Source organism: Haliotis rufescens, unplaced genomic scaffold, assembly GCF_023055435.1.
Source record: "Haliotis rufescens isolate VD_foot unplaced genomic scaffold, xgHalRufe1.0.p SCAF_38, whole genome shotgun sequence".
In the NCBI taxonomy this organism is placed as follows: Eukaryota; Metazoa; Mollusca; class Gastropoda; order Lepetellida; family Haliotidae; genus Haliotis; species Haliotis rufescens.
In genome coordinates, this window is record NW_025964090.1 from 4151757 (window position 1) to 4177938 (window position 26182).

The 26182-nt window shown below is 39.5% G+C and overlaps 1 protein-coding gene across 1 annotated transcript in view; it reads right to left on the minus strand.

Annotated features, from left to right (window-relative positions):
* The window catches only part of LOC124113779 (lactase-phlorizin hydrolase-like), a 40273-nt gene extending 22988 nt beyond the window's left edge, over window positions 1-17285 (minus strand). Inside the window, exons 1-10 of the mRNA XM_048381361.1 lie at window positions 17202-17285; window positions 16788-16851; window positions 15310-15440; window positions 9239-9499; window positions 7956-8010; window positions 6205-6390; window positions 5532-5652; window positions 4208-4407; window positions 1157-1447; window positions 344-459 (exon numbers count right to left, since the gene is read on the minus strand). Coding sequence (XP_048237318.1) covers window positions 344-459; window positions 1157-1447; window positions 4208-4407; window positions 5532-5652; window positions 6205-6390; window positions 7956-8010; window positions 9239-9499; window positions 15310-15440; window positions 16788-16851; window positions 17202-17285 — 1509 coding nt within the window. The remainder of the gene's footprint in view (window positions 1-343; window positions 460-1156; window positions 1448-4207; window positions 4408-5531; window positions 5653-6204; window positions 6391-7955; window positions 8011-9238; window positions 9500-15309; window positions 15441-16787; window positions 16852-17201) is intronic.
* Between the last annotated feature and the right edge of the window lie 8897 nt (window positions 17286-26182).

Sequence of the window (26182 nt, forward strand, 5' to 3'; positions counted from 1 at the left end):
GCAAAAAGGAAAAAGGCCGAACAGTGATGAAAATTATAGTACTGCAAGGATCCCTGTAAATCAGTGATGTTACCAGGTGTTCGTTGAAAGGGAAAGCATGACCTACTCTACCGGTAGCACCCGCCCATCAGTGTTTGTGTGCTGCCTAACACCGCGGAGCAGTACTCCCGCCACGAAGAAACCCTGAACACACCTGAATTCGTAAGGTTTCCAAACAACTAGTCACGTGTGGCGTTAACGTTTTATATTATTTTAGAATGTGATAAAAAGGAATCGTTGTGTGCATTTGTTTACTTCCCGTTCATCTACTATGGAACAGGAAACCATCCCAAAACGTTCTTACCCCAAGGTTTTTAAGAAGTCTGACGTCCTCGGTGTATTTGTGGTAGCTGTCACAGGTCACGCTGCCAGTATCGTTATGAATACCTTCGAAGTTGTCCCATATACTTTCTCCTCGTCCTGACATTATACAAAGATATTTTAAAGGGTTAGCAGTAAGCTTTTAAACACGTACTACTGAATTAGGGGCAATACCTAGAGGGTAAATCCATACAAACATTGACTTAAACAGATAACTATATTGACAGTGATATTGTTGGTCTCAAAATGGAAGACATGATTGTTCTGCTCTGTTGTCTTGTCTTGTTGTTTATGAAAGTCTTGTAAAGGTTAAGTTACAAATAGCTGTACATATACTCATTGACATGGAGAAGCGCAATGTTAAGAAAACGTTGTTTACATGAACGTCAAATTATCCTGTGTCGTCGGGGGTGTATTGGATATTGGGTAGCATACTGGCCAAAACGTTTCGCAAACCCAGGCGCTATTTCCATAGATAAAATGTAGAAAACCCATTCCTCATTGACAAATATTACTAAAGTAGGCGGAAACCAATACTCACATACTCAAGCGCACTCAATCAAATCATTTTAGGTTCTGTTCCGAGGGATCGATTTTTAGATATCGTGGTGGAAGGGTGGGGTCATGTTTTAATAAAATAATGTTCACCTGGGAAAAATATAATTGTTTCAAAGAAGAAACTGTTTGTTTAAAATATTCTGTCTCCAACTTTTATTATATTATTATGTATATTAAATGGTCGATGGGATGTTCAAAGAGGGATGATCCATTGTGTTCAAAGAGGGACAAGTCTTACCATCCTCCGTGACAGCGCCTTCAATTTGAAAGGAGGAGGAGGCAATACTCCACAGAAAGTCCTTGGGGAAGGTTCCATAATGAAACTCCCCCTCCCCCTGCACGGCAGATCCCCTACCCCCGGGCCACGAGTACCCGCGCTTGTACCCATTGTCCTGAATCAGCCCAGCGTACCACATGTCCGAGGTTTTTGAGATGCGTGGATCAGAGAAGTTGAAGTTCACTCGGCCGACCTTGTCCATCAAGGACCATGCTGTGAAACCTTTAACACTGCAGTCGTCCAAGGTTACAGCTGTAACGTGAATGGGATAAAATTATATTGTGCTGTCTTAGATCATTTAGAATGCATGAGGTTTACTCACGATACGTTTACGTCATCGTCAGAACTTCAAGTGTGTCCATTTTCAACCAATGTAATTGAAATGCGTGTTTTTGAATATAAAAGCAGCAAAACCATTTCCATATTACAAGGTAGACACAATTTTATGGATAACAACTTCTTTAATACTGTAAAAAGCGACGTTTCGGTATATACCTGGACAACGTCCAAATGCTCTTTAACAACCTCCATGATTTCACTAAAAGAAAACTAACAGAAGCAGTCCACATTCACCGCCACAAGCCATCCATCAACAGGGATCAAGGCTATTTCATTCCATTCGCCTACTATGAACTCATCAAGCAATAATCACTTATCCTTTTAATCGGCTTCATGTCCCATTGGCTTCCTATGTATTGTGACCATCGTGTTGTGACAGTATTAGCCCTTTGTTGTCAACACCTACCTATGTTATCCCACTCATGTATGCAATTGTTGTTACTGTTAATCCTCTACTGTTAATCCTCCAACTACTATATATATTCTGTACTATGTCCCTTATTCAGTCTTGCTTCACAACGGTATAAGGATTTATACCGCAACGTCGCTTTTTACAGTATTAAAGAAGTTGTTATCAATAAGATTTGTGTTCCTTGTCATCCATCAACTTCTAAGTAATGCCTATCAAACAATCCTTTCCATATTCATGAGAAACATGCTATAAGCACCATCCATTGTACCATTCCGACTTTTCCATAAGCATGTGTATATGAATCACTAATAGTGAAGAAGCCAGATGTTCATGAAAAGGTGAACGTTATACCCTACCCCATTGATGGCACCCGTAAAAAACACATGCAAAGTTAAGTCAAACGTTCGCCGGTAAAATAAACACGTGAATATGTTGTACAAGTCACAAAATGCCCTTCACATGTCTTCCATGAAACGTTCACCAAGGCCTTAAATGTTGTAATCTTGATCAAACAACTTTTGAGTAGGAGACGTTGAAATCTAAAACGAACATGCTCGATTGTACGTTAAAATTTGTGAAATATAGACACCAAAGGGTGGAGCTGCTGGAATATTGGGAAAGATGAATATTGAAAAATTGAAATCATATTGTGGAGATTGTTTAGTTCCTCTGAAGCTTTATGAACTATGAAACAGATGAGGTGGTTTCACAGATGGGTACATCAGTGGAAGCGAATTCGCTATTTGATTCTTGTTGAACGATATCAGATCATCGATATGCCTGAAGCTTAAGTTACAATTCTTAGCTGCATATTTTATGCCCATGGGGATGCCTACTTCTGGCCAAAATGTCTTATCCTAAAATGTTACAAAGATATTATCAATGAGGAAGTCCAGCATTTCACATATAGTATTCTCAGTAAACTTCAGATGACATTTGCTTTCGTTTTTGATAAATTGACTTGAACCGCTGAAGACGGATATCTATGGTCACCTTATCTCTGGTCACAACGTTTAGTGACAAATGTTCTATGGATCAATGAATGAAGTTGTTCCTTAAGTTTATCGTGTGTACAAGGTGAAAAGTAAATGTTTTGACGGGGATTTGGTGATACATTTGCTGAACCCAGCAATATCTCTCTCTTTGTACGGATGTTTATGGAGCTTTGGAATCCAGTACAAGAGACGCCAACTCACTCACATTTATAAACTGTTTAGAGCAGCGGTGTAAAATTTCAGCTATTTCTAGAAAGTTTAATGCAGGAGAAAAAGCCCGCTTAAATGACGCTGGTCGTAAATGATTATCACTTTGATGGGGATATGAATAAACACAATTCTTGTTTTTGTATATATATATACAAAAACAAGAATTGTGTTTATTCATATCTCCAACACATATTATCACATATATATATAAACAAGAACTGCGTAACCCGCGACATGCAACGTTGATGGTGCATTAGGATCAGTCCATTATCCACAAATACAAGAACAAATGCTCAATCTAAGCACTTTGCATTAACCATGTGAGTGTCCTCTCACAGGCAATGAACTCCGTGTAGATATATATACAAAAACAAAAAATGTGTTTATTCATATCCCCAACACATATTATCATATATATATATATATATAAACAAGAACTGCGTAACCCGCGACATGCAACGTTGATGGTGCATTAGGATCAGTCCATTATCCACAAATACAAGAACAAATGCTCAATCTAAGCACTTTGCATTAACCATGTGAGTGTCCTCTCACAGGCAATGAACTCCGTGTAGATATATATACAAAAACAAAAATTGTGCATATATATATACATGATAATATGTGTTGGGGATATGAATAAACAAAAACAAGAATTATGTAACAAAGGAACAAATGCCAGAGGCGATGTTCTGGATTGGGTGGCCAGGCTTAGTAACTTGGTTGATTGCATGGCATCATCGTACAGACTGCAGTGATACAACTGGAATACGGCTGAATACTGCGGTGTTAAACAACAAACAAACAAAACAAAAAAGGGCTTTATAAGGTGTATATGTGCACTCTGGGTGAACGACCGATTTAACTAGTAGGCGCCGATGGGATCCAACACAAAATTGGTTGACCAGTTTTGTCATAGGCCGAGATATGAGGGTCGATAGGTGTAAACTGGTTGATTATGTCTGGGATTGATCGTGCCTGAAATATTTACAAGCTGTCTTGATATAACTTGTGACTGCAAAATTATCACCAACTCACTCATCCACTAGACCTTACATGTGCTACGTTCACCTTTCAGTACTTCATTGATGAAAATACGATAAAATTGAACTTCGTGATCATCATGGAGCGTCACGTTGTGATCTGATAAGCCACTTCCTGTGATATAAATGTCCACGTTGTTATACTTGTCCTTGATCCAGTTCAGCATTTTCCTTATTCCCCAGGGCGTCACCTTCAGCCAGTCGGATCCAGATCTGATAAACACAAGGCTGCTGTTTAAAATATCCAGAAGGAAATGGGGTTCTCTGTCAAAAGATTTGCATTGCCATATGTGGTAGCTAATAGTATTTGTATTATCACATTGAACTGTTATTAGACAAAAGAATCCAAATGCGTAATCAGTTTAAAGCATGTTTTCGGATCTTCAGGAATTTACATAACTTTAGGTATATCGATGATCTGATGTTGTTCAAAAACCATCAAACAGCCTATTGCCTTCCACTGGTTTACCTTCTGATTTAACCACCTGAACTTGAAAAACAGGAGACCAGTCAGGCCGCCTCATCTGTTTCATATTTAAAGCTATGCATAAAGATTCAGAGTGACAAAACACTCTCCAAAAGACAGTTTGCCAAGAGGGATGACTTCAACCTTCCAATAGTCAACTTTCCCTTCATGACGGGCAATAATCTAGCAGCTCCAGCCTTTGGTGTTAACATTTCACAACTTTTGAGATACAATCAAGCATGCTCTTGCTAGAAAGATTTCAAAGAGCGTCATACGACTCTTGCTCAGATATGTTTGATCAAGGTTACAACATTGAAGGCCTCACTGAAGCTTTCAGAAATTTTTATGGTGGACATGTGGAGGACATTTCCAAATTCGACGCATCAGTGACATAAATTATGTCCGATGCAATTCCTTATTTTGACTTGTACAAATGTTATCCATGTGTTTTTCAGGTTAACAATTGACTTGTCTTTGCATGTGTTTGTATAGTGTGCCGCCGATTGGGCAGGATAGATTATTTCTGAGGGGTTCTTTGACGAAGAACTTGATATCATACGCGCATTTTCATTTTTGACATAACATTCATCGATAGGGGGACAAATCTTCTTGCGGGTTACGGAAAGAGGCCAGTGGTAACGAATGGGATATCATACTGTAATCACAATTCAATAACTTTCTCGCCGAAAGAGGTTGTCACGCTTGTGTATTTTGGGATGTAAATTCCTGTATTAGAAATACAATGTATATTCCTAATACAATATGTTTACAATTCCAAAACAGAATCGCGTGATAACCTCTATTTGCAAAGCATATCATGCCTGCAACAGATGGTGAAATGTAATATGGCAATGTATAAAAAAGCACCAACCTGAACCAGGCTGGGTTATTGTAAGTTCTGATGCCCCCATCCTTGTCATAGGTAGGTAGATCGCTTACATTTCTCACCAGGCTTTCACAATAGAGGGTAAGTCCGAGGAAATTATGTGTACCTGCAATAATAACTTAACAAAGTTTAACACCCACCATTTTGCATTAACTTCAATCATGGTATGGTATGGTTTATATATTTTTTCTATAATTTTGTAAAATGGACCATATGTGCGTCAGTTTTACTTGCACAAAATACACTGTCTCAGAATCTACTGTAACAACAATAGCGTGACGTGATCGTCATCGTTTCTTACTCCTCTTCTGAGACAAATGTGGGTGCATAACATTGATAATGCCAAATAGATATATTAATCAAACATCTTTTGCACCGACTGAGATTAACATATTAACTTATCGCTGAATTCTGAATTCAACAGTCAGGCGGCCTATTCACGAAGCTGTCTTAGCTGATTCACGGCTACGATAGTTTAAGACAGCTTCAAGCTTATGGCAGTCGTACTTTTTTTCGTAAGTCGCTAATATTTGTCTTAGCCAAGACAGCTTCTTGAATAGCCCGCCATGTATATATCTCAGAACTGGATCTGTTTCTCAACCTTTTATTCGTTTCTTTTCCGAGTCAGAAAATGGAGGTAACCTGTCCTCGGACCAACCCGACTCCTTGTTTTTCTGAGCTATCTTTTCCTTCATCACAGGAGGGAAGTCCCCGTCCACATATATAGGATGGCCGAACATCCCGCCATAGAACTCTAGTGACCTTTCCGCGGCGTCTACATCTGTGGTGTCCAGAGGGTCCCTGGGTTCGCTCCAGCCGTAGTTGATGGTTATTCCGATCTTTCCTAGTACACAGAGTTAAAATATGTACCCCCATCATAACTTTTCGCTGCATTTATCTGATCGGGACCATTGGTTCATTCCAGCCGTAGTTGATGGTTATTCCGATCTTTCCAAGTACACAGAGTTAAAATATTTACCCCCATCATTACTTCTCAATGCATTTATCTGATCGGGTCCATTGTTTCAGTCATCGATCCCAATTGCGTGGATCGATGTTCATGATGTCAATCACTGTATTGTTGGGTCCAGACTCGATTATTTACAGACCGCCGTCATATAGCTGGAATATTGCTGAGTGCGGCGTAAAACAACAAACCAACCATTGGTTCAATCTAGCTGTAGTTGGTGACTAATCATAGTCTTGCATAATGCAAAGTATAAAGTTAAAATATTCTAAAAAATTAACAGGTTTGATTTGTAAAGTATTCTAGTAAGTGTATTGATAAAACGAGTATATTAGAATAGACGCTGACAAGTGTAAAACAGTTCCTTAATATTAATCGGCTTACTGATCACACATGAGTCTTAGCCTATGCCGCTTCGTTCATTACCTTCGATAACGTCAAAGAGTTCTACTGGGGGCACGTCAGAAACATATGATTGTTGGTTAGAAACCCAGTTCGCCCTGATTATGTTTCTAGGTTTGTCAGCACCTTACCCGTGCTCGTGGGTTTCACCGAAATGGTAAACATCTGAGACCTGCATCACTTCGGGCTTTCCTCCCACATTAAGCTGACGCGCCGTGATATAACTGGAATAATGTTAACCTAGAAAAATTATCGGGTCGAACCGGGATTCGAACCCACAATCATAGGTTTCTGGCGCCTTAGACGACTGGGCCACCCGTGCCCCCTGATCAGCAAGAAGTAATGACATCAACTGTTTACAAAATCAGGGAATGAGTTAATTATTGTTGTGTTGTTGTGCAACATTCGAGCTACGTCACAGAACCGGAACCACGTTTAACAGCATGAGCAGCAAGCCACATCGTCAGGGCATAAGGAAACCCGAATCAAGCAGGTAACACGTTGAATTCACCCGCCTCCATTAGTTAAGTACATCGCGGGTTTTCGGGTAAGAATACAGGCCCACAGCAACCTATGCTTGTCGTAATAGCTGAATAAATTGATCAGGTAATTAGGCTCGGTGAATTGGCTGACTGCATCGTATCCCAATTGCGTGTATCGATGCTCATGATGTCACTAAATAGATTTTCTGTTCCACACTCGATGTTTGAGAAACTGGCGTCATGAAGTTGAAAAATTGCGGCGTTAATCAACAAATAAACAATACAAACATGAGGAAATATAAACAATCGGCATATATGTAAATAATACGGATATACCTGTAAAATTATGCTTCAGTTATATTTTTCAAGTAAAACGTGACATAACTTTTTGACAGTGGCATGAATGCATTAAGTTCAATAAAGACTCGCCATCTTGTTTTGATCTGTATGTGTCATTATAAAGGTGGAACGCTTCAGCATGGGCTAAGACAAGGTTCCGTGCTGCGACATATTGACTCCCTGTCAGATTCCATGTTTGAGGTGAAGCTTGTCCCACACCATAGCCGTTGACTGCGGAGATAGAAGGCTGATGGAAGGTGATCCACAGTGGCACCTGATGGCAGAACACAAAGAACACATGGTCAGTATAACGTAAAAGGAATATCTCGACTCACATTAACTTCTTTGAGAGGGGAGGGGGGCATGGGGAGGGGGGATAGTTTTGCACAGTAGGCTTATTTCAACCATCTTTTGGAGTGCTTGATAACGGTGTTAGAACCTAAACGTCGTCTCTAATTGTAATGACGGAGTTGTTCATTCATATATCTTGTCCTTTTTTCCAGAGACATTGTTATGGCTACACTCACCTTTTTTCGTCTTTTACGACCAAATGAATGTGTTTCAGGAGATAAACGAGACTTATTTCTGGCGTTGGCGTTTTATATTTACAGTATACATATTCGACGTGATAAGCGCCCCGCTCTGATAAGCGCCAACGGCGATATTTGCTAATATATTTGCTAGTGAACTATCCCAATTACTATCCTATCACCCAATCTTCTGATTGATCAATATACACAAGACTTATTTATTCGCGTATAATACGAACTCGTGTGTTTTAGGCACCCTCAATTATGAGCAATTAAATTCTGGAAAAATATATCTGTCGTATATAAACATTTCAGGCTGTCAGCATAAACCACGAAATTTATCTTCCAATTCCGTATTTTTCACTAAAATAATATTCTAATAAGAGCCCCCTGTTTCTAATTTTGAGAGCACCCTGGGCGCTTATTACGTCGAATACAGTAATTGAAAAAATCATTACATTCATAAGTAGAACTTATTAACCCATTGTAATTTCAAATCGTAAATATCTGGAATAAAATTGAATTACGGGAGCCTTTGAGTATTTACGATACGGAAACACGCGAGAGTAATAATCCCGTTATGAGTTTAAGACATACTTCCAATAACTAAAGTAACTTTAGAAACCGCGTAGGAATAGAATGATGGGGTAAACAGGTCCATTTAGTTCTACTGCCATTTGACATGCAGCCATATTTGTTTACACTGACACATCGGGGAATCTTTGCGAATTCTATGCTATATTGTCAGAGCAAGTGGACATTGCATCTGTATAGAGGTTCCTGAAAGTACGCATAATTATCAGATCGTGATACCAAGTATATCGAATTGGTTTATTGAATCGCTATCACGTTCATAAAACACTGATTATATCAAGCTATAAATAATATCGTATGGCTTTTTTTTATTGTAATCATTGTTTTCAGTATTATAGTTTACTTAGAAAATGAGGTTCATAAAAATGTATCACTTGCATGATTCCCAAACTCCTGGAAACATAAGTCAGCGTAGTCGGTAAACCAATGGACAATGTCTTCATTCAGCCAGCCTCCCAGGTCTTCAAGCGCTTGTGGCAGGTCCCAGTGGTAGAGGGTCACCATGGGTTTGATGTCGTTCTTGAGCAGTTCAGCGATGAAGTTGTGGTAATAATCGATGCCTTCTTGGTTCCTCCCTCCAGAGAGTGTGCCATTGGGAAGAACTCGGGACCAGGCGATGGAGAAACGGTAGTGAGATACCTTCAATGTGAAATCGTCATCAGTTAATACAATTACTTATATATCTTATCATTTTAAGATAGACGTGACTTCTTTGCCCTTGAATGACGGATGATTCCCTTAAATAAACCATAAACCATGAGATATTGAAACGATAGACGGAAACCTAGAGGAAGGTTTATGTATCTCTCTAGAATCTTTGGAGACATTTGGTACTTTTTGGGAGATGCTTCAAACATGTGCCTGTACAGACTGTAAGTTGATTTGTCATAATATTATCCCCCTTGCATTTTGCCACTCTTAATTGCTTTGTTCTTTACAGACGAAATGACGTCGAAACATTCAGGGTATTTTGGAGTGTGTGAGTTGCAATGGGGGGAACGCACGAACTGGTCTCTTCGGTTCAACGCAAAAGCATGGTGACAAACCCTGGATCCGAATAAGGGCACATTTGCCGTTTTCTAACCTATCAATCAAGCAAGCAAGCAATAAAACTGACTATGATTGACTATGATGTATTGACTATGATGGCCACAGGCCCATATACAAACATAAGTACAACGTATAGTTATATACACGCACAACAATCAGAAATTATATAAGATCAAACATGCCCTCCCTGTGATTTAACCAATGTTGTAAATACATACACATTTGGATATTTACAATATGGCATTGGAATAAACGTATTTACAGTATCTTTGAGAGCAGTTCATAAAAGCAAGAAAGGATATTCGCCTTGGTTTCCTGATTGGCATAAAGGATAATTTCTCAAGGATACATCTATATGTTGCTTCGTTATGTTTCAACTTCAACCGTCCCGCTCTAAATTTAACTACTTCCTGTATTACAGTGATATAGCACTCAGGCTCTAACAGACTCTAAAACTCCACATACAAATTATATCTCGAGCTACTGTCAAGAGTAGATTATAAATTTTAAAAGAATTTATAAGATTTAAAGAATTGATAAAACGTATTAATGGCACATTCTCGAAACATTTCAAGGAAATATACTCTTTAAAAAAAAAATGAGGATTTTCGGAAACAACTTAAAATTTCCAAATTTGTAAGAGATATTGGTTTGTAGTGATAACTGTATGATAATACTAAAGGAATTGGGAACACAATACAACGGATAGTGAAATATGACAGCAGATGTTCTGACCGCCAACGATCTTCAAGGAACATGTGGGTAAGATGGGAACTTTGAAAGTTGACTTTTTGGATCAGTAGTGGGTGATGCCGTCACGATTTGTCAAACATTCATTCACTCGACGAGGCATACTGCGTATGAGTCTGCCCCACTCCCCACTCCTCTTGCAGCGACAGCCCAGGTCAGCCAACGTGGTCGGCGGCCTGTGACGTTGACACATACGTCCGCATATCATGCCCCAGACGTGTTTAATGGGGAGAAGGGCTTGGTTCAATGCTGGCCATGTCCTGCTGGAGGTGAGCATTGATGATTCGTTTACGGTGAGCACGGGCGTTGTCGTCCTGAAAGACAAAACGTTGACCCACACGCGTTGCAAACGGGACAACAAAGGTTGTCATAACCAGCGACGATTACCCTAGTTGCGTCGTTGTGTACTCCATTGACGTCTGTTGGCGATAAGATGATCGTCTGAGACCGCCTGTGTGGTCTGGCGGTAGAGCGTCCTCCCGTCAGACCAAAAGACGGTAAAAGATGGTACTTGTTGTTACCCAGCTTGGCGCTCGGCTTTAAGGGGTAAAAACAAGGACTGGACGGCCCGGAGTCAATATACTGTGTCTGAGTGGGGTATCCATGTTAAACTGCGTCATAGTATCTCAGTGGGCTAGCACTATTAAATCGGCATTAGTCCGGTCTAATACAAGCAGCCACACACACACATACATGCATGCACGTCGCGACGTAAACCCATTTCACCTCACCTCACCTCTAATCGGCTGACCCGTAACTCAAGTTTACATCAATTTGATACGCCATTTGAGCTCGATCAATCGATCCCGTACTCTTGTCGTTGACTTGGTGGATCGTCCTAAATTTGGGTTGGTTGATACCTGTTCCATAGTCTGCTTATCACAGATTTTGGAACATTGAACGTATTGGCCACTGCACGCTGGCTTCGTCCAGTTTCCAGCAAGCCAAAAGCCCGTAGACGCCCCGCGCGTTGCAGTCGCCGCATCGCTAGTTCACATATAAACAATGAATGAAATCAAGTAAATCACAACTGTATGATAAGCAGAATCAATAAGATTGACAGAAATAATGGTTCACAAAGATTAATGGACCTGTCTAATAAAAGCGACAAAACCCTTTCTATATTCATCAGAAATATATGCCAAAAGCAGTGTTCAGAGTACGATTCAGGCTATTGTTTATGAATCACTATCAAATAGTGATGACACCAGGTGTTCGCGAAATGGTGAGGGTATCCTGCGCCATCAGTGGCACCTGTTACAAACATGTAGGCACCATGGGGTGGAGCTTAAAGAATAATGCTGGACAGAAAAGGAAAGTGGACTTTTGGAAGTCATCCCTCTTGTCTGAAATGACACCCTGGCGCTACTGCATGAGCCACGTGCAAACAAAATGATGTGTTTTGATGTTAGGATTTACAGGCATAAACGTTTTTGCATAGGATGTTTGTCTTCAACACTTATCTTTGTTCTAATACTTGGTATTACCATTTACATTTCATGATCCCCTACTTTTTTTTAAGAGTATATTTATGATTACCAACTGTCCGTTATAATCATGCTATTCCAAAACCATATGAAAACATGAAACACTTTTTTTCGGATGGATATTCTTTATATCCGACTTATCTAAAAAACATTAACAGATAAGCTTTCTTTGGAAGATGTGCCTCGTGCATCGAAAAAGATGTTAACCAATATGTAATGCTTCTCGCGGTGACATTAAAGTAAAAGGAAAATCGACCACATTCACCATATCATATAGCATTTGGTGATTGTGGTCCAACATTAAGAATTGTTTTTCAAGGAAATAAATGCACATTGTCTATACAATCAATTCCCTTAGCACCCCATACCTCCGCAGAATATAGTAATATGGATTGTATTTGGCTGTCAAATAGTTTGACGAACACTCTGGGGCATGTGTACACCAACTTCCTCATATTTACATGCAATACAATTAGTGCTATTTTGACACGTGAAGTCAATTCCATTACTGCTTTATTCATGACTAGCTTTACATTGAGAAACATTGAGATAGTTGCCCTGGTAAATCCATTTTTCTTCGCCAGATAAGATAACAGTTTTCTGAATAAAACAATTTTGGATCGATCAAAGTTCATTTAGTTGACACTGTACGACCACTAGTTGTCTGATACTAAGACATTGTCAGCGAAAAGAACAATAATATGAAAGCATATGAAAATATGTATGATATCTGGAAGTAGTTGCACACCGTGAAACCGAGTACTTTATGAAAAAGGAGAATAATATTGGGCTTAGCATACATCCCTGCTTAAGACCAAATCGACGGTTAGTGAGTCAATTAGGTAATAATCTTACACAGGCGTTAACTATAAATAGCCTTTAACATTTTTTCCATTCAGCCTGTTTGATGATAATAATTTCCACAGTTTATAACGATTTACATAGCCAAATGCCTTTCTCAACTAATAAAACCAACATATAACCACTTTTTCTTTTATTTAAACATTTTTCAATTAAAGCATACAGCGTGTAAATGCTATCAACAGTAGAATGACCTTGACGAAAACCTGCTTGACACTTCGATAGCTTGGCCATGACATTCTCCCATTTACTACTTGTTTCATTAAAGATACATGGAACCATGTTTAATCTTTCTTATGTAATGGGACAATACAATTGTGTAATGGGACAATACAATTGTGTAATGCGACAATAATTGCTCCAGCCAACGCGTCTGAAAAAAATGCTATTATTAAATAGTTTTTTTAAAAAGAAGGATTAAAACAGGCATCATTATCCTATTCGCTTTTGATCATTTCAACAAGAAAATTATCGATTCCCGGTGATTTATGACGAAGTGATCAATTGTTCAACAATAGGGGATTCAAGTATTTCCTTATCAACATCCCTATTTATCGTCCAAACTGGTGAGACCAAGCGATATCTACGTTGTAGGTACCGCTTTCATAAATTACTGATTTATTTTCTCGTATTTCGATTTAAGAGTGATATTGGATGTCAAATAAAATCTCACCCTCGTGTTTTTTTATATCAAATATATCACCACTCGTTGATAAAAGTGGAAAAACTCAACTCATGTTGATATATTTGATATCAAAAGACACTCGGGTGAGATTTTCTCTCTCTCTACACTACCATTCAGCACATGCAGGTTGAAGGTGTAACCATATTATTAATAGTGTTCGACCAAACCTGATCACATCGTCGACCAAATCCTCGCAAGTTAAGGACAGGAACAGTAGGAAAACCTACAATCAGTGGATCCTGACGTGACCAAGGCAAGCACTGCGAATTGTGGTGCCTTTTACCACTGGGTAACGTGTTCATTGTATAGTATGAGCAGAATACAAACATACAAACATACAAACATAATCTCTCATTAATAACACATCATGGATCTCTAGCCTGCCACTGACGATAGTATATCCGTAAGGGTTTAACCCTGCTTTTATCCTATAAAAGCGTTTATCTAAATCTGAGGCAGACATTTGGCTCCAAGTCCACAACAAATGTCCCAAACTGGAATTAATAATTTCCCCATTCATATTAATGCAATTAAAACTAAAATTATGGCTTTGTGGAGGTAACTTGATTTCACTGATACCAGAACAAGTGAAGAAGAAGAGCCATTATATGATTGTAATAGATGTATGTCCTGGATAATTCTAAATGTAAGAATATGTGAACAGTTAAAAATCAACTTTGCACAAAATAATGATGATTTCAGAATTCCACAGCGAAAGGGGACTGAAATCCTAGCTTAATCCCTGATATTTCTAGACACACGCTCGTGTCAACGTTCGAATGTGCCTCAGACATTGTAGCCATGTCGAGAACCGCTGGACGACTTAACGACTTAATTATAACGTAGAAAAAATGCTGATCCAGAGGGCTGCTGGACAAGTGGTTTGAACCAACGATATATTGAGTGAGTGAGTTGGGTTTAACACCGCTTTTAACAGTATTCCAGTTATATCGCGGCGTGTCAGCTTAATGTGGGAAGAAAGCCCGAAGGGATGCAGGTCTCAGACGTTTACCACTTTGGTGAAACCCACGAGCACGGGTATGGTGCTGACAAACCTAGAAACATAATCGGGGCGAACCGGGATTCGAACCCACAATCATAGGTTTCTGGCATGCCCTAGGTACGCAACTGTGCACAGCGAATCGCGGCGCCTTAGACGACTGGGCCACCCGTGCCCCTAACGATATATTGATAAATTGCAGGTTGTTTCGTAAACAATGATCAAATAAGAGTAAACCAAGCTGCTACCCCGTGTCTGTTGATGATACTATTACTCTGACCGTATAAGACATTGCATCTCTAAAGCTTCCTTCACTATCATATTATTGTTGACAACTTTCAAATTTCATTTAACCATATACAGTAAACTACGGTTATAACGAACTCGAAGGGACTACTAGTTTTAGTTCGTTATAACCGTAATTCGTTATAAGCATATATACAGCGTAACTACAGCACATAGTCGGGACTAAAAAGTTAGTTCGTTATATCCGTTAGTTCGTTATAAGCGTGTTCGTTATAAGCGTACTTAACTGTACTCGTATATCATGGAAATGAACTCCACACTTTATCAGTTTTGTGAAGGAAAGAGACTGAAGTTAAATCTTTATCTTTACCTCCATTTCTTTGAGCATGTTGATAACTCCGCTGTCCTGGCTGTAGATGTCCGCTGCAACGTAGCCCGTGTCTCCTTGGTCTGTTTTGCCGGATGGGTGAGAGAATGCATCCCACTCATTGGGGTTGCGATCTGTATAAAATAATACATCAAATATTCAATGCTGAAATCATTACTACATGCCACAGATTTGTATACAAGTTTGTTTACGATAAAAGAAGCTTCGTGTTACCAAAGAAATACACTTTTGTAATATGTATTGTAATATTTGAAGTCAGGATGTTTAGCAAGCGTTATTCGGAATGCCCATGTATGGTTGCATCATTGCCACAACTTCCTGTGAGAACCGGATATGACGAACTGGAGGTAAAGTTACCTGACAATTCGTGATAACAAGGGTCAGAGGACCTAGTTAGTGTCAGCTCAGATATATTAAGATTTTATGGAAGGGAGCGAGTGAATGCAGACCGCATATCTGACAGTAATGTGTTCAGACCCAGGCAAACCAGTTGCTAGAACTATGAAAAACGAATCACTCTGTTGGGGCATGAATCATCAGCGCACGTTGAAGTGCATTCGGCTGAGTCAAAGAGCCTGGCTACCCGATCCCATGCGTCAACTAGCAACGGGGTGCCTGTCTCTTTAAAAGTAATTTAATTAGAAGTGGACACGAAAATGGCATAACGACAATGATTGATGATATATTGTATATGCAGTTGCTATATCTTGTATTTGCTGATGAGCATTTTGACATTATCAGTGAGTGAGTTAAAATTTAACGTCGCATCGACATTATTTCAGCCATATAGCGACCAAGTTAATATTGAAATTATCAGGCATCAGTCAATATTTGATGATGCGCAACGATGTAAACTTACCCCTATCCTGCCAAGCTTCTGCCGATGTTCCTGCTCCCCAAACAAAGTTTTCAGGAAATTGTCCGAAATAAAAACCATTGTCCTCGGTTTTTAAAACACACAACGACAGACAGGAGCTCCAGATGAGAAGAGACAAGCATAACATATTTGAGGCATGTAAGAAAGTCACTTTACAAGATCCGTTTTTCTCCCTCTTGATAATCGCAAAAAGATACGCTCAAAATGGCCAATCTCCTGGCGTACATTACAACTAATTCAATCCAACTGCAAGTCCACCGTGATATGCCCGACAGTATGAACATCGTTCAGGTCGCTTGAACATGAATAGAGGTGTCCATGAATGACTGGTTTATGAGGTCACCAAGTACGGCTGTATTGTAAATCAATATATACTCTTCAAAAAAAAGTAAACGCAAAGCCAGATTTGTGTGTGTCAGGAAAATAAATTTATATGAGCAACGTACAAGGTATTGAGCCAAATTGAGAGAACACTTGGTGATTGTAGTCACCTCAGTTATCGGTACATAGTAAAAGTCCAAGGTGAAGGTCAGCTACCATCAATAATGAGTATGTCCCCCGTTGGAATCGATAGCGGCCTGACATCCCCTGTCCATGGAAGAGGCGAGTATGCGAATCACATCCTGGGGTATGGTAGTCCACTCGGCCTGCAACGCAAGAGCTAACTGCTGCAAAGTCTGGGGTTGTGGTTGACGTCGGCGGAGCCGTCTATCCAATTCATCCTACGAGTGCTCTATCGGGTTCAAATCGGGGATCTGGAAGGCCAGGGGAGAACATCAACGTTGCTGTTAAACAGGCCCTTGTGATCCGTGCTGTATGCGGTCGAGCGTTGTCCTGTTGGAATACACCGTTGCCGTTGGCTGCAATTGGGAGGAGGTGTGGTAGGAGAATTTCGTTGATGTATCGTTGAGCCGTAAGATTGCCCTGGATATGGACCAAACCTGTCCTACCATGATGAAAGATAGCTGCCCACATCATAACGCTACCCCCACCAAACCTTTCCACTTCCTGTACGCAGTCTCTCGACGTCTGTAGACGCGTGCTCTTCCATCCCCTCGAAGGAGGAGAAATCTTGATTCATCGCTGAACTAGACATCTCTCCATCGCAGTTGAGGCCATACCCTGTGTTGACGACATCAATGCAGTCGTTGTTGACGATGTTGTCGACTCAATATGTCGCGTCGAACAGGACGTCTTGCTCGTAGACCTGCTGGTCGTAAACGGTTTCGTACGGTCTGGTCGGAGATTCTGCGCAGTCCGGGAATTTGGGATGCGGTTGAGGTGGCTGTGGTCTTCCTTTCACGTAGGTGGCGGAGTCGGATGTAGCGATCTTGGGCGGGGGTGGTTACTCTTTGTCGTCCCGACCCTGGCCGATCACGTGTAGACCCATGCTTTTGAAACCGATCCCATAGCCTTGTGATGGTGCTGGGTGCTGCATTGAAAACCCTTGCTGCAGCTGATCAAGGGTTCCCCTGCCTGCGAGCGGCCGGTGACGTTGTTTTCTTTGCACTTCTGTTTATCTTTGCATGTTGTTGAACTGTCTTTGTTCGACTGACGCAGAAGCCAGGCAATCACAAACCCTGCACTTTAATACAGTTCATAGTGCTTCTGCACGTGCAGCACGTGCGGCTCCATGGTCGTTTTGTAAATGCACTGGGTCCGTTTTTTCCGATTCGTACGTGTTTCCCGACTAATGGTTGACATGTCCTTGGTGTGATCATTTTGATCCGGAAAATTTGTCATTTTGCACCGCTAATTTTGCTTTTATGGCCAGCATTATCCGTATTGCGTTTCTTGTTTTGAAGAGTGTATAATGCATCTTCTGAAAAATACCACAGTTGGTTAATATACATGTATAGATGTTTAATTAACTACGTGCTTGTCATTGCAATTATTGATATTGTTAATATAAGGTTATTATTACAATAAATTATATGTAAACAATACACGTTGATGAAGGTTATATTTTCATTTCAGCTTTGAACAATTTGTTTGTATTTCTTTTTTCAAATATCGCTCAAGCGAAAATATGGGTAATGTATCATTAATAAATGAATAAATATTGTTTTACGCAGCATCAGCACTTTCAGTTTTTTGCAATGAGGTATCATCAAGGAAGCTGTGGCAATACCATCAGGTATGCATACGGAATTTGACTAAACCGGACTTGCACATTCTTTCAATCTCTGGTTTGCCTTATCAGACTCGACTATTTACAGGCGTCTTGATGTAAGTTGATATTTCTGGCCGCGGAATTAAACGACATTCATTTAATTTACTCACTCTTACTGAATGTTGATGTTCGTTCAGTCTTTCCTGGAGTTACAAATACACGTGGGCAGTATTGTGATCGTCTATAATAAAGCAAACATATTCTAAAAAGGCATTTATTTCTTTTGGTTTGGTTTGTTGTTTTACGCCACACTCCACGCCAGCAATGCGTGCTATATGACGGCGGTCTGTAAATAATCCAGTCTGGACCAGACAATTCAGTGATTTACATCATGAACATCGATCCACGCAATTGGGATCGATGACATGCATCAACCAAGTCAGCGAGCCTGACCACCCGATCCCGTTAGTCGCCTTTTACGACAAGCATAGTCATCTTTTACGGCAAGCATGGGTTGCTGAAGGCCTATTCTACCCCGGATTTTCACGGGTCACATTCAGTTATTATACTGTTCTATGTTTTTTCTATAAATTGTATTCCATGATAAAATAATGAGGATGTTGAAACTACAGTATTAAATCCAGTATTAAAAGCAGATTCAATATGATAGGAAATATAATATAATATGCCAGAGAAAAGAATCTCATTCAATATTGTTAATGACACATCCAGGCTCTATTATAAGTACTTATAATGAATTATTGCTTGGTCGCCTCCATATGGTGCTTATTACTACGTGTTTAATTGAGGGTTGTGGGGATAGTCATTAAAAATGTGTCCTTTGTGTGTTGATACGTCCGTGTGATAAGTTTATAAATACAAAAGTGGTAGAACTTTTTCCTTTATCAAAAGAAATCAGAGCCCATGGTAAGATTCTGACTGCAACATAAGTATGTGGCAATTAATCATCATCAAAACGTGATAGGTGTTTGACGTTTGCCAATATCCTGCCCCACAAATACATGCAAAGACAAGTCAAGTGTTCACCTAAAGAAATACGGGAACAAATGTTAAAAAGGGGAATTGCTATTGCTATTACATCATAATTGTCACTGGATGCGTAGGGGCGGTCGGGTAGCCTAGTGGTTAAAGCGTTCGCTCGTCACGCCGAAGACCCGGGTTCGATTCCCGACATGGGTACAATGTGTGAAGCCCATTTCTGGTGTCTCCCGCCGTGATATTGCTGGAATATTGCTAAAAGCGGCGTAAAACCATACTCACTCACTCACTCACTCACTGGATGCGTCAAATTTGGAAATTACCTCCACCTACGATAAACGTTTTGAAAGCTTTTTTCAGTGATCCGTGCACATAATTTTCACCACCGAGACAATAAAACTGACCCCTTACCTTGATGCAAAACGAACTTATTTCCTAAACGTTTTTCTTTTCTTATGAGCAGTGGAATATGTGCATTCATACACATCAGACGTTATTCAAAATCAACATATCGTTTTTAGGGTCATCAAAATCAGTTTATGGTGTCACTGGAGTTTTTGCAAATTTACGGATGCAACCGCTACGGCAGGACATGCTTACTCTTTTCGCGAACTCCTGGTGTCTTCACTGACTTTCAGTAATCCATTCATATTGGTTTATCGCTGTTTTGCCTTTTACGCCCAATGGAATCTGTTTAACCTGGCGATCGACGCTAGTTGTTCTTTGGCGTTGACGTGTTGTATTTGCATAGGAATTCATTTTAAAAGTATTATTCGTGCTGTGAATACATCAGAATATTACATTAATAATCTTTACAAGGTTAGAATTTTAAGGTGTAACAATATTTTGAAGCATTTATGTGATATACGTAATCGATTCCACCTACCAAAAGAGATAATTACGTTTATCATATAATGGGTAGGTTTCTCGGCAGGATAAAGCCAACGGATAAAAACGATATCCGTTGGGGTCATATGCGGATAGAGATGCAAATATCAAAGGTCAAGTAGGGACTACTTTCACTGTTTATAAACAAACATGGCGTCGCCCTTGTCATTCGGCGATCGAGTCAGAATTAACCATCGGGAATCTGGATAAACTACAGGGATAATTGCTATCATTATCAAAGGAACAGTCTAATATACTGAAAGTCGTGTCTAACTGTGACGTATCTAAGGCATTTTATAAGTTTTGTCAACTTTGGAGATATAAATTTCGAAACAATTTGGCGAGGGCACGAGGCCTAGCCAAGCGGGATCAGTAGCCACATCTGTGCTTGTAGACCCCTGCGGCTTGAAACCTCCTCCACAAATTAAAATAGTTGGATTTGGCGGAAATATGTTTGAATTGTTACCTTGTTTCGTTTTGTCGCTGTGTGTACATCTGACTACACTTCTTATTGTAATGACAGGACAGACCGACTGTCAACAACGTCTGACCGTGGCCGTGACGTCTCATAGACTAGGGTTAGAGTAGCTTCCCTTTGACAAAGGGCAGTTACTCTAGCGGATTGACCGATGGATTGCCGCGAAAGGCAATTAAAAACAATTGTTGTTTTGCGTATATGTTGCTTCGCCACTGTATAAGAAACAGATTTCAGTTGGAACTATATTGGCTACTGTCACTGTCCGACAGACACATCACTTACCCTGTGACGTAATAAATATTAATGCGCGCATTCCAGGAAAACTCGCAATGTTTCTTCAATGTTTGTGAGAGAGGGAAAGCGATTTTGAAGCACAGAATTAAAGAATGACATTATATGATAAAGAGGTTATCACGCTTGTGTGTTTGGGGATGGTAAATATCTCGTATTAGGAATAAACACTATGTATTTAGCTCGCCAAGGCTCGCTAAATACAATGTTTATTCCTAATGCAGGATATTTACCATCCCCAAACACACAAGCGTGATAACCTCTATCTATCATCCAAAACTGGCTCCCACAGGAGATATCGCTTGGATTAGATCAAGCGATATCTACAGTGTAGATATCGCTGCAATGAAATTACACCACAATGCTTTGCAGACCATTTTGACGTCACTGGTTACCATGACGTCACAATCAAATGACATCACTAATGGCTCTGCTACTGAAGCTGTTAGCAGTACTTTTTACACTGAAGACACTGCTAATTACTGTCTACAAATTGAAAAAATTGGAAGAATGATGTTGGATGATAAATAAAATCTCACCCTCGTGTCTTTTGATATCAAATATATCTACACTCGTTGATAAAAGTGGCAAAAATCCTCGGCAAGCCTCGGAATTTTTCCACTTTTATCAACTCGTGTTGATATATTTGATATCAAAAGACACGAGAGGGTGAGATTCTCTCTTTAAACAAATACATCCCCCCTCTTACGGTCGTTTGTATTTCGTTTTGGCCATTAACAATCGCATTTCTCCAAGTGTGTGTTGTAAAGAAGATGTTGTTTTCTGTACAATAGTCCAGTACAGGAATGCGATTTGTATGTGAAATTGTTAGAAGCGGTCGGAAAATAATATGTAATAGCACGGAGGGTACCGTAATATACAAATAATATTGGTGATAAGCTATCAGGTGGTCGTGTTGGGGTGCTCTTAATGATATATATATATTTAGGTGAGTGTCACATCACTGAAACTCCAGCTTCTTAGATACCAATCTATTTCTTCTCGGCGGGCTGGGTGAAGGGGAACTGTGATTCTGTTAGATATATTTTTTTCTTAAAATCTGTTCAAGACAAACAGTTTGGTTTTTTTCGCATTTTGTTCACAGTTCAGTTTACGGGACATACTGCGATCAATTTGTATAATCAATTTCCTCATACTCATTCCTCACCTACTACGCTACAGGTTTGTTTTATTGATCTGAATTTAAGTAAAAGCTAAAGTAAAAGTAAATTTCACTATCACTAGCTTATATGCATCCTGTCCTGGTATGTTTTTCAGGATGTTTTACTTGACCCCAGGTATAAACATATACAAGTAAAGACACCGAAGACATGTCTGTTGTTCGTTGTTCAAGCAATATACCAGCTACACCATGGCGACCTGTACATAATCGAGTCTGGACCAGACAAATCATTTTGTTGATATTATTAGTAACAATTAACGCAGCCGGATATGGTGACACAGAGTCTGCCCGCCCGATCCCCAAATCCTCGCCTCTTTCGATGTGTTTGCGATTCTGGGGACCTAAACCTTGGATAATTCACTTTCAATTGCAATGCATACATGTACTGAAAAAATATTTGATTCTATATGTTTTTATTTCACATTACATAGAACACCTTTATCATTGATCACCTATGAATTCCACCTGTATGTGTAGCATGGTGATTTGCTGCTTTATTTGAGTTTGTGGTTGGGCGTTTTCTGTGTACGTCCGTCTGGAACATAAACCATGAGTACAGATTTGAGAATGGTCGTCTCAGAAACAGGCTGGGAAACCTGAAATATTGGCATTGAAGCAACACAGTGGGACACGTGGGTGTATTCCGATCACATTGTGAAAAACAAGCATCATTCCAAGAGGGTGTAAACTTAGTAAGATATGTGCCACTACAACAGGACTTTAGCTTGCATCATTACTACTTTTCATCACGGTGATTTTGTGTGGAGACTACAAATTGTTTAAGCTGCATCTTCAAAACCAGATATTCTTTCAATGTAAACCATACATATAAACTTAAATATGGTTTTGAGAGCATCTTAGGACAAGGAATTTTGGGAGGCAAACAATTTCCTTTTTCCAACAGTCTAAAGCACACTTCTTTTCTTTCGATAAAACCCCTATTTCGCACATTATTATCCCCCACAAGTCTTCTCACTGAAATTACATGAATGAAAGTTTGCATGCTTATCTAAGAGATAATTGTCAATACTGAGTTCGAAAATTGGTGCCGTAAATTATTTCTTTACACAGCCACGAATCGGGGCGGGGGATACAGGAACTATTCAAGTTTGAGAAGGGAAAGTTTCTTCACTGATATTAAAGGTCATGGGTTCGAAAGTTGGTGTCTTAAATATATTGTGTACAGCGTTAAGTCCCTTACTCCGTGCTTTTCAACTTCGGGCATAGTGTATAAAAGTTACATAAATGAAAGTTTGCATACTTGTCAAAACTAAGTTCGAAAATTGGTGCCGAAAATTATTTTTCTACGGAGTTATTGCCCTTGAGCCATGTCAATTTACATAGTGCATATTATCTGCCGTGGGGGACAAGGTTTCTCAGAAACTTCTGAAATTACATCAAAGAAACTTTGCAAGCTTATCTAAGAGATACTTATCAAGACTGCGTTCGAATTGGTTACTTCCCTCGCTACCTCGTTTTATATTTTGAGCATACACAGTTAATATTCACTACTATGTAAACAAACACAATTCTACTGCCACATGGCGGAGGATAATGATGACGCTGTTTCGACTTCGACACCTGTCATCTGTTATTTATGTGCCATTTGTGCCATAACTAAAATCTCTATTGACTGAAAAATACTGAGTGAGTGAGTAAGTATGGTTTTACGGCGCGTTTTTTAGCAATATTCCAGCAATATCACGACGGGGGACACAAGAAATGGGCTTACACATTGTCCCCATGTGGGGAATCGAACCCAGGTCTTCGGGGTGACGAGCGAACACTTTAACCACTAGACTACCCCACCGCCCCTCAAAAATACTGCCACGGGAACATAACTGAAGAGTTGTTGTAAGGAAACAAGTGCAAGTCGATCCTACTACAATAAACTCTTGGTGATTTAGATTTATCTCATCCTTACAAATACAAAAATGGACCCAATTGAGCATGAGGAGGACTTTGCTTAAATGCCTTTGCTATATTGGTCACACTTGACTATATAGATGTTTATCAGTAGTCAGTGAACATCATGGACAATGCGTCAAGAAAAATGTTCGACTTGATATAATTAGGACATTGAGACCTAACCACAGACAACCGTTTCTAAGAAATTGTTGTTCCTGTGGACAATGTTCACCAGATATAACTGTCTGGGGACATTGTAAATTAGGATGTCCGGGACAGTGATTTTGGGTGTACATTCATATACATGAAAAATTAACCCTCTCCTTAGGTTCCCGTACATATAAATGTATTATAAACATTATTTCCGAATATCTATAAATACATATTTTGCAATTATTGTATACTTGTTAGGTTTCATCTAAATGTATGACGTTCACCACATGGCCTTTATCAAATTGGCTGCAGAAGGTTTGACGAAACATTTTTGCACAGAAGCATGTTTCAAATGTTTGTTCTCCTAAGCAAAATCATTTAAGTGTTATGATCGAATCATGTAAGCTATAGTTTGCAGTTAAAATCAACATTTTGTTGAACAACCTTTAGCGTCAGAAGATTTGACAATATATACGAAACACTGTCCATAATCATAAGAATTCCAATGAGTCCGTTGTACCATTCTGAATATATCATAATATTATAATAAAGCTTTGTTCTTGAATCACTATCAAAAAGGGAACGTATCCTTCCCCACCAGTGGCACCCATCACAAACACTTGCAATGGCAAGTCAATTGTTCACCTGAAAAAAACATTGGAACGCTATGTGTAAGTCAAAAGAGGGACTTGAATCATTAGTCAAACATATTTCAGTCAGCGATGCCTCAAATTTGGAAATATCCTTCCCACATGTCTACTTTAAATCATTTTGAAAGCTTTACTGAGGCGTTGTAACCCAGATCAAACAACTTTTGAGCAAGAGTCGCATGACGCTCTGTGAAATCTTGGTAGAAAGTGCATGCTCGATTGCATCTCAAAAGTTGTGAAATAGAGACACGAAAGGCTGGATCTGCTGGAATAGTGCTCGACATAAAGGGAAAGTTAAATCCCTATTGTCATACAGTCTTGAGGATAGTGTGTTTTGTCACTTTATTCATAATTCTAAATTTGAAACAGATGATGCGGTTTGATGAACCTGGAGTTGAAGTAAAACTACTTGACTACATTACCTACATTTGATTTTGCCAATCCGAGCCGAAATTACGATTCATATGCATAATGACACAGATCAGCAAGAAGGGGAGCACAACTGGTGCCCACTTCTTGCCTAAATGTCTTACCCCCATATTTTACATACATGTAATCAATGTGGAAGGACAGCATTTCGCATATTGGTTTTCTCAGTACACTTCAGACTTTGTTTTCACTTTTAACATATTTACCTGAACCTCTGAAGAGAGATAGGTGCCTAAGTATTGTCACCACGTTTAATTTTGTAACAAAAATAACCATTAAAGAATCTATGAGCGAAGCATTTTTTGTCTGGTTATTGTCGAATGTCGCTCCTTCCAGGAATCTGTACAGAAACTGAAATAGAGGGAACAGATATATTATATATTAATGAGAGATTTATCAAATCCCAAAGATGATGAATGGAACTAATAATACAAGAAGACAAAGTCATCGATGTCCGATAAAAAAATATAATGTCCTGATACCGCAGGCCCTATAATTATGTCAGTGCACCGACAAATGTCCAGAATTTGTCACTGTCTTTAAACACGCTTTTCTCTGTTCTTGAATCCAGAAAAGTACTGGAACCTGACAGGAATGCATTGGTTTCAGATAGATATCCATCTGCAGTAGGCCAAACTGTAAGATGCGAGTTATGTTGTATATAGATTCAGCCAGCTTTCTGGAAACTGTCACATCACTTGACTTCTCGACATCAGTCACTCACTCACACAGTGATTATGTATCAATTCATGCATTGCTCTGTTTGATGCATGGCACTGGCATTCTTTATAACAGTATGTTGTGAGGTTGTCCAGGATGTTGAAGGGTATCAAGACGACCTTGTATTACTGAGTTGTCTCCCCCGGACTGCAAAAGAGTAAAAAGC